Here is a 14,938-nt window from a genome sequence, read left to right as displayed (position 1 = left end):
GCACGAAACATCGATAGACTAACATTCTACGGTACTCACAACACTACCCAAAACAAGGACAAACCATCCGAACACACTCCGAAAAGACGTGAAATGCTCCACAAATCCTATAAGTCTTTGATTCCCTCATGAATCACTTAACCGTGTTACATCACTTATCCATATCCGAATCTTATTCCAACTTATCACTCGATAATGCAATTCCAACAATCACTTGATGACCACTATTCCAAATCTTCCTCGACACATTCTAGAAATTATCGTTTCTAACTTTCAAATTCCTTTTCTCACATATCTCCAATCATTGAGTCGAATCCCAATACGACTACTCTTTTCCTAAGTAATCTCTTAACCAACTTTTGCATTCCTTAATGAAAACATTTTCCAATACCACTCCTCCTTAATCTTTTAGTAATTCACTACTTCAAAATTAGGCCAGTTCCTAGAATTGGTTCTCCAAACAATGATAACTTCCATCTCGTTGATTCCAAACGACTTCTTCAATTCGCCCACAATCCATTTATTGATGTTCCCTATCATCTTGCATTGCAACAAGCATATTCTTCTTCATTTATTCACTCATCGATTTCTTATTCACTTCTAACCTCTACTAATCATCATCTCTCTATGGATAGCTATCTATAAACTCCTTCTTAATATATTCGATACCAAAATCAAACTCTTGAATTTAATCCACAAAGCTCCAAATACTCGTCATACGATCTAATTCTATCCATTAAATTCTAATCAACTTTTGTCTTAGTATTCTTACTAATGACTGCTTGTCTACTCCCAATATGATATCTCTAGAAATTTTCCAAAAATTCTCGTCCATAATATATTTTAAGTTATACATCAAATCACTACCATTCCATCATCCATGATGAAACAATTTAAAATCCTATGCTTAATTGCCACCGATTATGACCATACTACATCAACATCCACGATGCATCTATCAACACTAGTCTCCACTGACTTTCCTATTTCGTAAATCCAAATTCCTTAGCAAATACTTACTCACTCTTATCTTGTGGGCACTACAAAATGCTCTCCGACACTTACCTTAGGCATCGCCTTCAATTCCTTACTATATGTGCTCAACACAACATCTACTCACATGTGCGGTAATCCTTTTCGCAAACTCTCACCTAACACAAGTCACTTCCAACATGACCTCCTATTACTCATTCTCTGCACGTTCTTCAACGGCTAACTTTCTTATTTCTAATCATTCTAAGATGTTACTACTCACTTAGCTTCATCTCAACCTCCAATACTCTACGTTCTCGTTCGACATGTGACACCAATTGTCCGGTCATTATCCAAATCCAATTACTCTTTCTTCGACAAGCCTCTCACAAAATCCTTCGAATCGTTATCCTATACTTCCATCTTCGAATAAACTCAATTATTCATACAATCCTTACTTCTAATGATTCAACAATCATACTCATCCTATCACCATGCCTCTTAATTCCATTCTAATCTCATTTGAGAATTCACTTCTTTTTCCTTGATTAATTAACACTAACGGTTCACTAATCTTCACATCCATTTCTCTAAATTTGTCAAACCTCTTCTAGAAATCACCTCACACACTAGGTTTAGAACTCCGAATTGTTCAACCAATTCAACCTACTACCATATGCACGACTCACGTAAAACTTCTTACTCAAGAATCCGCTACAACATCCGATCCACTTGGATGACAACTCACTTCAAAATCATCACCTCTCAAGAATCCTAATCACTTCCTCTTCTACATATTCGACTCCTTCCGATCAAACATGTACTTCAACCTTGGTCCACAAAAATGATGCCTTCATACTTTTAGTACAACACACAATCTTCAATCGTCCCGAATGCTCTTCATCTTACTTAACCAATATCACCGACGCTCCTACGGCGAAACACTTGGCCTGACAACTTCTCCTCTAGTAGTCTCTCACAACTCGTTGCTCCCATTCATTCCACTTCGAACAACGTCACCAATTCCTGAATATTCCGCTTCAAGAACATCTCTACTCATCTCATCTTCTCACGTTCGAAACATCTCAGAGGGATATAACCTTCTCCCCCACTTATCTCAAACCCACCTACACTCTTCCACTAGAATTCTCGGTGCTCACACCTAATGGTTCTATCGTTTTCTAAGCATATTCTTCCCAAGAAGAAACTAGTATCGACATCGTTTACACGCATGTCGCATACAAGGGTAATCGTAAAATACGATACCTAAACATCTATACAAACACCCCGGTGAAGTCCTCTTGACATACACCCAACTACAAAATACACAGGCATACGGTTTCCCCTATATACTAATGTAACAACTTATATACCAACTAGTATATGTAATCTTAACCACACGTCAATACATATATTTTATAATAAAACAATATGTAAGACAACGACACATCATGTACAACAAGACATTAAATCAAGTACATGCGTCTTCATTTCATATTATTCACAACAACTACTCAAACATGTATAAATATAGCATGTTCTCAAATAAGTCCTCATCGCGAGAATACATTCACATAGTTCAATTAAAGAACAAAACAAAGTCATCTACTATGACTCATACTAACAACCCAAGGTGCTAGTAATAATCTATCACAAGTTATAAATAAACATATAACAACACACACTAGGATTCACTAACATCCTACTCTTCTCACTATCATTGAAAATTCAATTTTCACTTACTCAAAAGAAAATAACTCTACATTTCCACCAAAATCTTCATCATCAAGAAATATCATTAGTTTTCTTTTAAAATTATTTCAAATCATCATCACCTGCAGTTTTATATCATGTCGGATCGTCACATGCAGTTTTATATCATGCCGGATCATCAACAATTAGCAAATAAGCATCAATCAACCAAGTTTAAACTACACAAAGGTTAAACTCTAAGCACATACAACTATTATAACATAGAAGTATAACACTCACACAACTACTCACAAAAAGAATGGATAATTTAATCCAATTCACATCACTCATAGTTCATGAATAAACAACACTAAGTAAATTCATGAAACAAACACAAAATTGTTAGACAAACACGACTGACACACAATACTCACTTGGTCTGACCGCACAGACCTGCTCTGATCGACACATAACCCACACAGTCGGAAGACAACGGGGCTCTGATACCAATTGTAACACCCAAACCCATTATTTAATAAAATTCTACCATGATAAATCTTTTTCAAAATACGCAGCGGAAAATCAAAGTTTGTTATTATAAAATCTTGGTTCAGGTATTACATACTTCATAAAAATACTACTAATTTAATTAATTAGTAAGACTACTTGTTTATACAAATCTTAAATCAAATAATGTATTTATTAACTATACAAAACAACCTAGATAAGGAGACTCTATATACCTATAAAACCCCTATTTCCCGTGTCACAATCAGAGCTGAGCTTCGCCGACGACTCTACATCGACGAACACCTGTGAAATCTGGTCCCAAACCAGTCAAATACACAAAACGGAGAGTTAGATAACATAATCAAATCATACAAGTGTAAGTAAGTAATACTTAAACACTTTATCACAACATCATGCATATTCATAAACTATAAATATACATCATCATTCACCATTCAATTATAAGTTTCAATACCACTATAATCAAACATTAATCAATCAAATAACAATTAGCACACTTAGCCAAAATATGCGTCACATATACCAATTATCATATAATTGCACATATATCCTAATGCATTCTAATGCTTCAACTTCATGTCATGTCATCCTAGACATATCTAATGCATGTGGTACCATCATCTTTATTAGAGTATCTCACCTCTAATATCCTTCTTTATCGGATAAATATAATCCGATATCCTTCTTTATTGGAATATCCAATATCCCTAGTATAATTCATGAATGCATGTATGTTTTCATGAATATTCTCACCTCAACAATCACATTTAGCATTAAGCATTAAGCTCGTCATTTATAAATGTGGAACACTATCCAACATTTCGTCTTTATTAAGATAACACTATACCTTAATATACGTCTTTATCGAATAACATAATTCGATATACTTCTTTATTAGAATAACATAATTCTAATATCATTCTTTATTAAGTTGATTTACACCTTAATATACTTCTTTGATATTTAAACAAACATCATCAACAACCATTTAACAATTGCATACAAACACAATTAATTCATGCCATCAACATACATCGATTATCACATACAATGTAATTATTTCGCATTTTAACACAATACCAAAATATAAGTCAATTGTATTAAGCATGCATTATCTCATAAAACAACCTCCGGAATCGGAATCTACGCGAAAAACTGGGTAAAATAGGTTCCGGGGTCAAAACTATCAAAAGTCAACAAAAGTCAACACTGTCAAAAATGAACTACGCTGGGGGCGTGAAGGGTTCACGCTGCGCGTGACACAAGGCTACGCCGCGCGTGGAAATGATCACGCTGCGCGTGATAAGAATCATGCTACCCGAGACGACCAACAACATTTCCAAAAGGATTACGCTGGGCGTGATGGGGATCACGCTGCGCGTCAGTGCTGAGGGACAATCACGCTGGGGGAGTGAAAGGTCACGCTGGGCGTGATAGATCTGATGTTCTTCATGTTCATACGAAAAATGGTCCAAAACTCACTTATTTGGCCCTATAACCCCATTTTACATGTTATAAAACCCAAATATGTTTGTTTTCATGTCTACTACACATACGTAAACATACAAGAACATATTGATTTACAGATCTATTTCAAAACACGTCATAAAGTAAGAGATCTATACATTTTACTCAAAACTCATAAAACACATTGTTCTTGGATCTAAGATCCACAAATTCTCATTTTTACCCATTAAATTCGTTCATACAACTTGTTAAGAGTTTATTAAACATGTTATGATCAATAGATTTCACTTTCATTAAGAAAATCTCACAACCCAAAACGAAAATGAGTGAAAGAGTTTGAGAATGGAGGAATCGACATCTTCCCCTCTTTATGACCACTCATGAATATGAAATCTAACTCTCGTACCTTAGATCCGACGAAATCTCGAGCTTCCTCTTTGAATCTCAAGCTTTCCCTCTTGCCCTAGCTCTCCTCCTCTTCCTTCTCTCTTCATTCTTCTTGAGCTCACAAGGAAAATGAGTTTCTCTCTCTCTCCTTTTGAGCTTATAAAGCTCTCCCCTTTATTGTGACATAGGCCCAATGGGCCAAAAACCTAATAACTCGGCCCAACTAAAGCTCACGGACGCTAACTCTCACAAACGCGACTTAACTCGCTCATTAACTAATACACTCGATAAATAACTATTCACCACTAACTTAATTAAAAGTCATCGCAACAATTAATTAAACACTTAAATAGCGAATAATAAAAATCGGGTCGTTAAAATTCTCCCCCACTTAAAAGATTTTTGCCCTCGAAAATTACGCGACTAAAATAACTCCGGATAACTCCTTTATCCAATTTCCAACAAAACACTCCAAACGTTACACAAAACTAAGTTTGACAAAATTAGTTTATCTCATCCAACACAATTTTTGTCTATTATCAACAAGAGATCAAGGACGGCCAGTTCCTCAATTTGTCGATAAATAGTCAACAATCATGATATCGGCATAAATCATTCTTATCAAACCGCTAAAACGTCTACTTTGCACGAAACATCGATAGACTAACATTCTACGGTACTCACAACACTACCCAAAACAAGGACAAACCATCCGAACACACTCCGAAAAGACGTGAAATGCTCCACAAATCCTATAAGTCTTTGATTCCCTCATGAATCACTTAACCGTGTTACATCACTTATCCATATCCGAATCTTATTCCAACTTATCACTCGATAATGCAATTCCAACAATCACTTGATGACCACTATTCCAAATCTTCCTCGACACATTCTAGAAATTATCGTTTCTAACTTTCAAATTCCTTTTCTCACATATCTCCAATCATTGAGTCGAATCCCAATACGACTACTCTTTTCCTAAGTAATCTCTTAACCAACTTTTGCATTCCTTAACGAAAACATTTTCCAATACCACTCCTCCTTAATCTTTTAGTAATTCACTACTTCAAAATTAGGCCAGTTCCTAGAATTGGTTCTCCAAACAATGATAACTTCCATCTCGTTGATTCCAAACGACTTCTTCAATTCGCCCACAATCCATTTATTGATGTTCCCTATCATCTTGCATTGCAACAAGCATATTCTTCTTCATTTATTCACTCATCGATTTCTTATTCACTTCTAACCTCTACTAATCATCATCTCTCTATGGATAGCTATCTATAAACTCCTTCTTAATATATTCGATACCAAAATCAAACTCTTGAATTTAATCCACAAAGCTCCAAATACTCGTCATACGATCTAATTCTATCCATTAAATTCTAATCAACTTTTGTCTTAGTATTCTTACTAATGACTGCTTGTCTACTCCCAATATGATATCTCTAGAAATTTTCCAAAAATTCTCGTCCATAATATATTTTAAGTTATACATCAAATCACTACCATTCCATCATCCATGATGAAACAATTTAAAATCCTATGCTTAATTGCCACCGATTATGACCATACTACATCAACATCCACGATGCATCTATCAACACTAGTCTCCACTGACTTTCCTATTTCGTAAATCCAAATTCCTTAGCAAATACTTACTCACTCTTATCTTGTGGGCACTACAAAATGCTCTCCGACACTTACCTTAGGCATCGCCTTCAATTCCTTACTATATGTGCTCAACACAACATCTACTCACATGTGCGGTAATCCTTTTCGCAAACTCTCACCTAACACAAGTCACTTCCAACATGACCTCCTATTACTCATTCTCTGCACGTTCTTCAACGGCTAACTTTCTTATTTCTAATCATTCTAAGATGTTACTACTCACTTAGCTTCATCTCAACCTCCAATACTCTACGTTCTCGTTCGACATGTGACACCAATTGTCCGGTCATTATCCAAATCCAATTACTCTTTCTTCGACAAGCCTCTCACAAAATCCTTCGAATCGTTATCCTATACTTCCATCTTCGAATAAACTCAATTATTCATACAATCCTTACTTCTAATGATTCAACAATCATACTCATCCTATCACCATGCCTCTTAATTCCATTCTAATCTCATTTGAGAATTCACTTCTTTTTCCTTGATTAATTAACACTAACGGTTCACTAATCTTCACATCCATTTCTCTAAATTTGTCAAACCTCTTCTAGAAATCACCTCACACACTAGGTTTAGAACTCCGAATTGTTCAACCAATTCAACCTACTACCATATGCACGACTCACGTAAAACTTCTTACTCAAGAATCCGCTACAACATCCGATCCACTTGGATGACAACTCACTTCAAAATCATCACCTCTCAAGAATCCTAATCACTTCCTCTTCTACATATTCGACTCCTTCCGATCAAACATGTACTTCAACCTTGGTCCACAAAAATGATGCCTTCATACTTTTAGTACAACACACAATCTTCAATCGTCCCGAATGCTCTTCATCTTACTTAACCAATATCACCGACGCTCCTACGGCGAAACACTTGGCCTGACAACTTCTCCTCTAGTAGTCTCTCACAACTCGTTGCTCCCATTCATTCCACTTCGAACAACGTCACCAATTCCTGAATATTCCGCTTCAAGAACATCTCTACTCATCTCATCTTCTCACGTTCGAAACATCTCAGAGGGATATAACCTTCTCCCCCACTTATCTCAAACCCACCTACACTCTTCCACTAGAATTCTCGGTGCTCACACCTAATGGTTCTATCGTTTTCTAAGCATATTCTTCCCAAGAAGAAACTAGTATCGACATCGTTTACACGCATGTCGCATACAAGGGTAATCGTAAAATACGATACCTAAACATCTATACAAACACCCCGGTGAAGTCCTCTTGACATACACCCAACTACAAAATACACAGGCATACGGTTTCCCCTATATACTAATGTAACAACTTATATACCAACTAGTATATGTAATCTTAACCACACGTCAATACATATATTTTATAATAAAACAATATGTAAGACAACGACACATCATGTACAACAAGACATTAAATCAAGTACATGCGTCTTCATTTCATATTATTCACAACAACTACTCAAACATGTATAAATATAGCATGTTCTCAAATAAGTCCTCATCGCGAGAATACATTCACATAGTTCAATTAAAGAACAAAACAAAGTCATCTACTATGACTCATACTAACAACCCAAGGTGCTAGTAATAATCTATCACAAGTTATAAATAAACATATAACAACACACACTAGGATTCACTAACATCCTACTCTTCTCACTATCATTGAAAATTCAATTTTCACTTACTCAAAAGAAAATAACTCTACATTTCCACCAAAATCTTCATCATCAAGAAATATCATTAGTTTTCTTTTAAAATTATTTCAAATCATCATCACCTGCAGTTTTATATCATGTCGGATCGTCACATGCAGTTTTATATCATGCCGGATCATCAACAATTAGCAAATAAGCATCAATCAACCAAGTTTAAACTACACAAAGGTTAAACTCTAAGCACATACAACTATTATAACATAGAAGTATAACACTCACACAACTACTCACAAAAAGAATGGATAATTTAATCCAATTCACATCACTCATAGTTCATGAATAAACAACACTAAGTAAATTCATGAAACAAACACAAAATTGTTAGACAAACACGACTGACACACAATACTCACTTGGTCTGACCGCACAGACCTGCTCTGATCGACACATAACCCACACAGTCGGAAGACAACGGGGCTCTGATACCAATTGTAACACCCAAACCCATTATTTAATAAAATTCTACCATGATAAATCTTTTTCAAAATACGCAGCGGAAAATCAAAGTTTGTTATTATAAAATCTTGGTTCAGGTATTACATACTTCATAAAAATACTACTAATTTAATTAATTAGTAAGACTACTTGTTTATACAAATCTTAAATCAAATAATGTATTTATTAACTATACAAAACAACCTAGATAAGGAGACTCTATATACCTATAAAACCCCTATTTCTCGTGTCACAATCAGAGCTGAGCTTCGCCGACGACTCTACATCGACGAACACATAACCTGTGAAATCTGGTCCCAAACCAGTCAAATACACAAAACGGAGAGTTAGATAACATAATCAAATCATACAAGTGTAAGTAAGTAATACTTAAACACTTTATCACAACATCATGCATATTCATAAACTATAAATATACATCATCATTCACCATTCAATTATAAGTTTCAATACCACTATAATCAAACATTAATCAATCAAATAACAATTAGCACACTTAGCCAAAATATGCGTCACATATACCAATTATCACATAATTGCACATATATCCTAATGCATTCTAATGCTTCAACTTCATGTCATGTCATCCTAGACATATTTAATGCATTTGGTACCATCGTCTTTATTAGAGTATCTCACCTCTAATATCCTTCTTTATCGGATAAATATAATCTGATATCCTTCTTTATTGGAATATCCAATATCCCTAGTATAATTCATGAATGCATGTATGTTTTCATGAATATTCTCACATCAACAATCACATTTAGCATTAAGCTCGTCATTTATAAATGTGGAACACTATCCAACATTTCGTCTTTATTAAGATAACATTATACCTTAATATACGTCTTTATCGAATAACATAATTCGATATACTTCTTTATTAGAATAACAATTCTAATATCATTCTTTAATAATTTGATTTACACCTTAATATACTTCTTTGATATTTAAACAAACATCATCAACAACAATTTAACAATTGCATACAAACACAATTAATTCATGCCATCAACATACATCGATTATCACATACAATGTATTTATTTCGCATTTTAACACAATACCAAAATATAAGTCAATTGTATTAAGCATGCATTATCTCATAAAACAACCTCCGGAATCGGAATCTACGCGAAAAACTGGGTAAAATAGGTTCCGGGGTCAAAACTATCAAAAGTCAACAAAATTCAACGCTGTCAAAAATGAACTACGCTGGGGGCGTGAAGGGTTCACGCTGCGCGTGACACAAGGCTACGCCGCGCGTGGAAATGATCACGCTGCGCGTGATAAGAATCATGCTACCCGAGACGACCAACAACATTTCCAAAAGGATTACGCTGGGCGTGATGGGGATCACGCTGCGCGTGAGTGCTGAGGCACAATCACGCTGGGGGCGTGAAAGGTCACGTTGGGCGTGATAGATCTGATGTTCTTCATGTTCATACGAAAAATGGTCCAAAACTCACTTATTTGGCCCTATAACCCCATTTTACATGTTATAAAACCCAAATATGTTTGTTTTCATTGTGTACTACACATACATAAACATATAAGAACATATTGATTTACAGATCTATTTCAAAACACGTCATAAAGTAAGAGATCTATATATTTTACTCAAAACTCATAAAACACATTGTTCTTGGATCTAAGATCCACAAAATCCCATTTTTACCCATTAAATTCGTTCATACAACTTGTTAAGAGTTTATTAAACATGTTATGATCAATAGATTTCACTTTCATTAAGAAAATCCCACAACCCAAAACGAAAATGAGTGAAAGAGTTTGGGAATGGAGGAATCGACATCCTCCCCTCTTTATGACCACTCATGAATATGAAATCTAACTCTCGTACCGTAGATCCGACGAAATCTCGAGCTTCCTCTTTGAATCTCAAGCTTGTTGAAGCAAAATCCACCTTTGATGTTTTAAAGATTACAAACATCTTTAATTATATTTTAAATGATTCTGATCATTTTGTTATCTAACAAGTGCTTTTGAGTGGCATAAGATTAAATAGATTCTAACAAACCACTTGCAAAGTAAAAATCCTGCAAAGCTGTTTCAAGACCATTTTGAGAACATTCTTAGCAGACAGACTGCAGTTTTGGTTATAAGCACGTTTTGGAAATAAGTGCTTTCTGGTTTTTCAAGTCAACTAAGAACAAAACAAATAAGCACTTTACAATTGATTTTTGGACCAAATCACTACAGGAGATAATCTCTTTTGGGATCAACAACATTTGATGGAAATTAAGCATATGCTTTCCTAGTCATGTGATGAATCACAAGCATTGATCTCTTATGATCTTTTATGGTATTGATCATTCAATGAAAACACCTGATCACATATCCTAGACCAATCAGAAAGCAACAACACATTTTTAAGTATGAGTTGTGATGTACTTGCAAAAGGACCATTTTGGGAACATTCTTCAATAGTGGTGTCATAGAAGTACTTTTTGTCTCATATGCTCATGTACTATTCCAGCTGGTTTTATTCTCAAGCTAAGGCTACTACTGATCAGCTCTTAGAGCTATTGTACAGCTGCATGCCACAAGAAAGGAAGGATGAAGGTTCATCTCATTTGTTGGTGCAGTCAAGACTGTTTCAAGACTAATGCAAGACTGATCCTGCACACAGTTTTTCAAAACCATTTCCAACTATCATAAGTCCTTTTCTGAGCATCCAAACGGCTATATCTGATACATGACAGTGGAAGGAAGTAAGAAACAACTCATATGTACTTGGTAACAGCTCACACATATTTGGATCTTATGGATCAAAGCCAAATGGAAATCAAGACTGTTCCAAGACTGAACAGAGAATCTGCAAATTATGCAGAAGTTGTCTGCTGCATATAGAGCACTGAGTAACAGCTCTATTTTGCCCTCTAACTGATATACTTGAAGGCCAAGCTTCAATCTCAAGCAAGCATCTATAAAAGGCAATCAAGTCCAAGGGAAAGAGCAAGAGTTTTCAAGCAATTCAAGTGATATAAATCTCATTCAATCTCTTTAGCTCAAAGTCCTTTTTAAGTCACTCTTTTGTAACACAATCTGAGGACAAACCTCTTTAGAGTGCTTTCATCTAAGCTTCTCTTTTATAGTGAGTCTGAAATTAAGCTTAGAAACAAATCATCTATATTGTAATAGCTCAAGTCAATACGTGACTATTGATTGAGTGTTGTTTGGTCAAGGTGACTAGGAAAGTTCAAAGCTCCAGGAGCTTTGGTAAGTTGTTGATCTTAGGTCAAGATCAAGGTGAATGTGTAAGTATTGGATCTGTAACCTTTAAGTGATTCTAGTGGACAAACTCACAGGTGGTGGGGACTGGACGTAACCCAAAGATTAGGGGTGAACCAGGATAACTCTTTGTGTTTGTCTTCTTTCCCTTAACCTTTTATTTTCTGCATCTGTTTTTACATAGCACAGATCATTCTTAGAACGATCTCACTGAGCATAAAATTAATTTTATTACTAACCATTTATTTTGTGACTTAAGTTTAAATTTAAAAAGGTTCACAAAAATCAACCCCCCCCCCCCTTTCTTGTGAAAAACTTTGCTACTTCAAAGCTTTCCCTCTTGCCCTAGCTCTCCTCCTCTTCCTTCTCTCTTCATTCTTCTTGAGCTCACAAGGAAAATGAGTTTCTCTCTCTTCTTTTGAGCTTATAAAGCTCTCCCCTTTATTGTGACATAGGCCCAATGGGCCAAAAACCCAATAACTCGGCCCAACTAAAGCTCACGGACGCTAACTCTCACAAACGCGACTTAACTCGCTCATTAACTAATACACTCGATAAATAACCATTCGCCACTAACTTAATTAAAAGTCATCGCAACAATTAATTAAACACTTAAATAGCGAATAATAAAAATCGGGTCGTTACACATCGCGATCGTGAGATTATCAGCGCCGTCTTGCAAATACCAACCATCACCAACACTAGACCACAGTCGTGGATGATGGGTGTTCAAGCCATAGGCAATACTGTCAAAGCTTGCGGTCGTCGGAAATGTGGCGATTAAACATCTAAATTGTTGTATTTAGTAAAAGAGATGGCAAGAAACGCATATCTGATTTTTTTTCCTTCAATATCCGACGAAGTGGCTGTCAAAAATGGCCAATAGATAAGGGTTTTATCGTCTCCACAGGGACTGGTGCAATATCGATGTCGTTCAACAATTAATATAATTTCAAGTAAAGGGTTTTCAGAGTTTGTTTATGAGAAAGTACGAAAATATGGTGATGGTGGAGAAATAATGAAAATCACATAGAGATAAGTTTGCTGAGATTAGATTTCATTAACTCATTCATTTGTATTTCCCTAATCAGTTATATAGAGTTTAGTCATCTACCAATATTATCACGTATCGCTCATCATACGTTTCCGTGTCTGGATAACGCCGAGATATCTATTGTACCTATTAACCTCCGATGTCTCGGATGATCAATCAATACAATAGCATTAAGATCCGATACAAAAAGTGAATATTAAACCTAAATCTATGTCTAGAATTTAGGATTCAATAGACGTTATCATATTTCTTTGGATTCAAAAAGTATATGTCTATAACAATTCAAATCCAAGGATAAAACATTGAAATCAAAGATAATATCAACATTAATAGATAATCTAAAATCATACATAACACCATGATCAAGATAAATACATACTAATAGAGTAAATTACATCTAATCCCAACAAAAGAGAGATTAACTATTCATTTTCAACAAAAGAGAGATTAGTCGGTCCTAAGGCCGGATACCAAGTTTTCAAAAAAAAAAAAAAAACTATTCATTTTCATGATAGTTTCATAAAAGATAAGAAGAAAAGAGGGATGAACAAACATCAATGATGATTTCCCAACAAAAGTTGTAGATCCACCCTCAAATCCCTTTAAATCTGCCTCTTTGGGTCTCTCTCTGCTTCTGGACGTGTTTTTGAGTGTTTTGAGTGGATTGGATGTGAATGGGTTCTGAAAAAATGAAGTCTGATGGCCTTTTATAAGTGACAGAAAAGTGGATCTTCGCTTAGCGACGGATCTGTTCACTTAGCGACGAAGGTTTCTTCACCCTGAAGTACTCTTTAACCGCCACAGCTTCGCTGGCTCTCGCTACAGCTCGCTCAGCGACGGCCTCTCGCTATCTCTCGCTACAGCTCATCCTGCCACTGACTTGACTCGCTATCCCTCGCTATCTCTCGCTCAGCGACGGCACTGATTTTTCTGCATTTTCTGACAGCTTGCGTCCTTTTGTCTGTCGCTTAGCCAGCAACTCATACTCAAAATTTTGATCTCTTCATTCCAAATTCCATTAAATCCAAATTTTCCTACAAAAAGTGTTGGAATTAGATAGAAATAGCAAAAATAACTAATTTTCTCATTAAAACTAATATTTACAATTAGTTGGTTTTTTTATATGAAATTACTTTTACAATAAGTCAATAAGTGCTTAAAATATATATGTAGAATTACCAATTTTTGGCACTTATCAACTCTCCCCAACTTAGAACTTTGTTTGTCCTCAAATAAAAGTCCAAAATATAAACTCTCAAAATATTGGTTCAAACATCATTTGTGCATAGTTCATTCAAACTTTGCAATCAATCAAAAAATTTGGATTTACATCATTGTTTGCATGATTCTATGTGTTGCAAGTTCAAAATCAATCATTCATAATCATCAAAGAATCAAAGCATGAATTTGAAATAGTCTCAAAACTCAAGTAAGATTTCAAGCTTTCCAAATCAACAAGATAATCAACTAGAATCACAATTCTCACAAGTGTTTCAACTCAAGGGTGTAGTGTTTCTCTCAATCCAAACAATGTGTTCACAACAAATCAATTCAAACATACATCTCAACAAATTACAAGACATGTTATCAATCATGGATCACTAAGGTCTTTCTTAAGCTTGTAATGGGGCTAGGCTACAAAAAATCATTGTTTTTCTTTGGATTCAAAAAAGCCTTAAGGATAAGAGAGCATAAACTTTGAGTATCTTCATAACATTACATAAGCTATTCATC

At 35.3% G+C, this 14,938-nt stretch overlaps 1 protein-coding gene across 1 annotated transcript in view; it reads left to right on the top strand.

The window, feature by feature from the left end:
* Window positions 1–11,525, top strand: part of LOC123905269 — a 30,284-nt gene extending 18,759 nt beyond the window's left edge. Inside the window, exon 6 of the mRNA XM_045954883.1 lies at window positions 11,396–11,525. Within this exon, the coding sequence (XP_045810839.1) occupies window positions 11,396–11,525 (130 nt within the window). The remainder of the gene's footprint in view (window positions 1–11,395) is intronic.
* The last annotated feature ends 3,413 nt before the right edge of the window (window positions 11,526–14,938 follow it).

Source organism: Trifolium pratense, linkage group LG2 (genome assembly GCF_020283565.1).
Source record: "Trifolium pratense cultivar HEN17-A07 linkage group LG2, ARS_RC_1.1, whole genome shotgun sequence".
Taxonomy (NCBI): domain Eukaryota; kingdom Viridiplantae; phylum Streptophyta; class Magnoliopsida; order Fabales; family Fabaceae; genus Trifolium; species Trifolium pratense.
The sequence above is the reverse complement of the archived record's forward strand: the minus strand, read 5'-3'. Positions and strand labels throughout refer to the sequence as shown.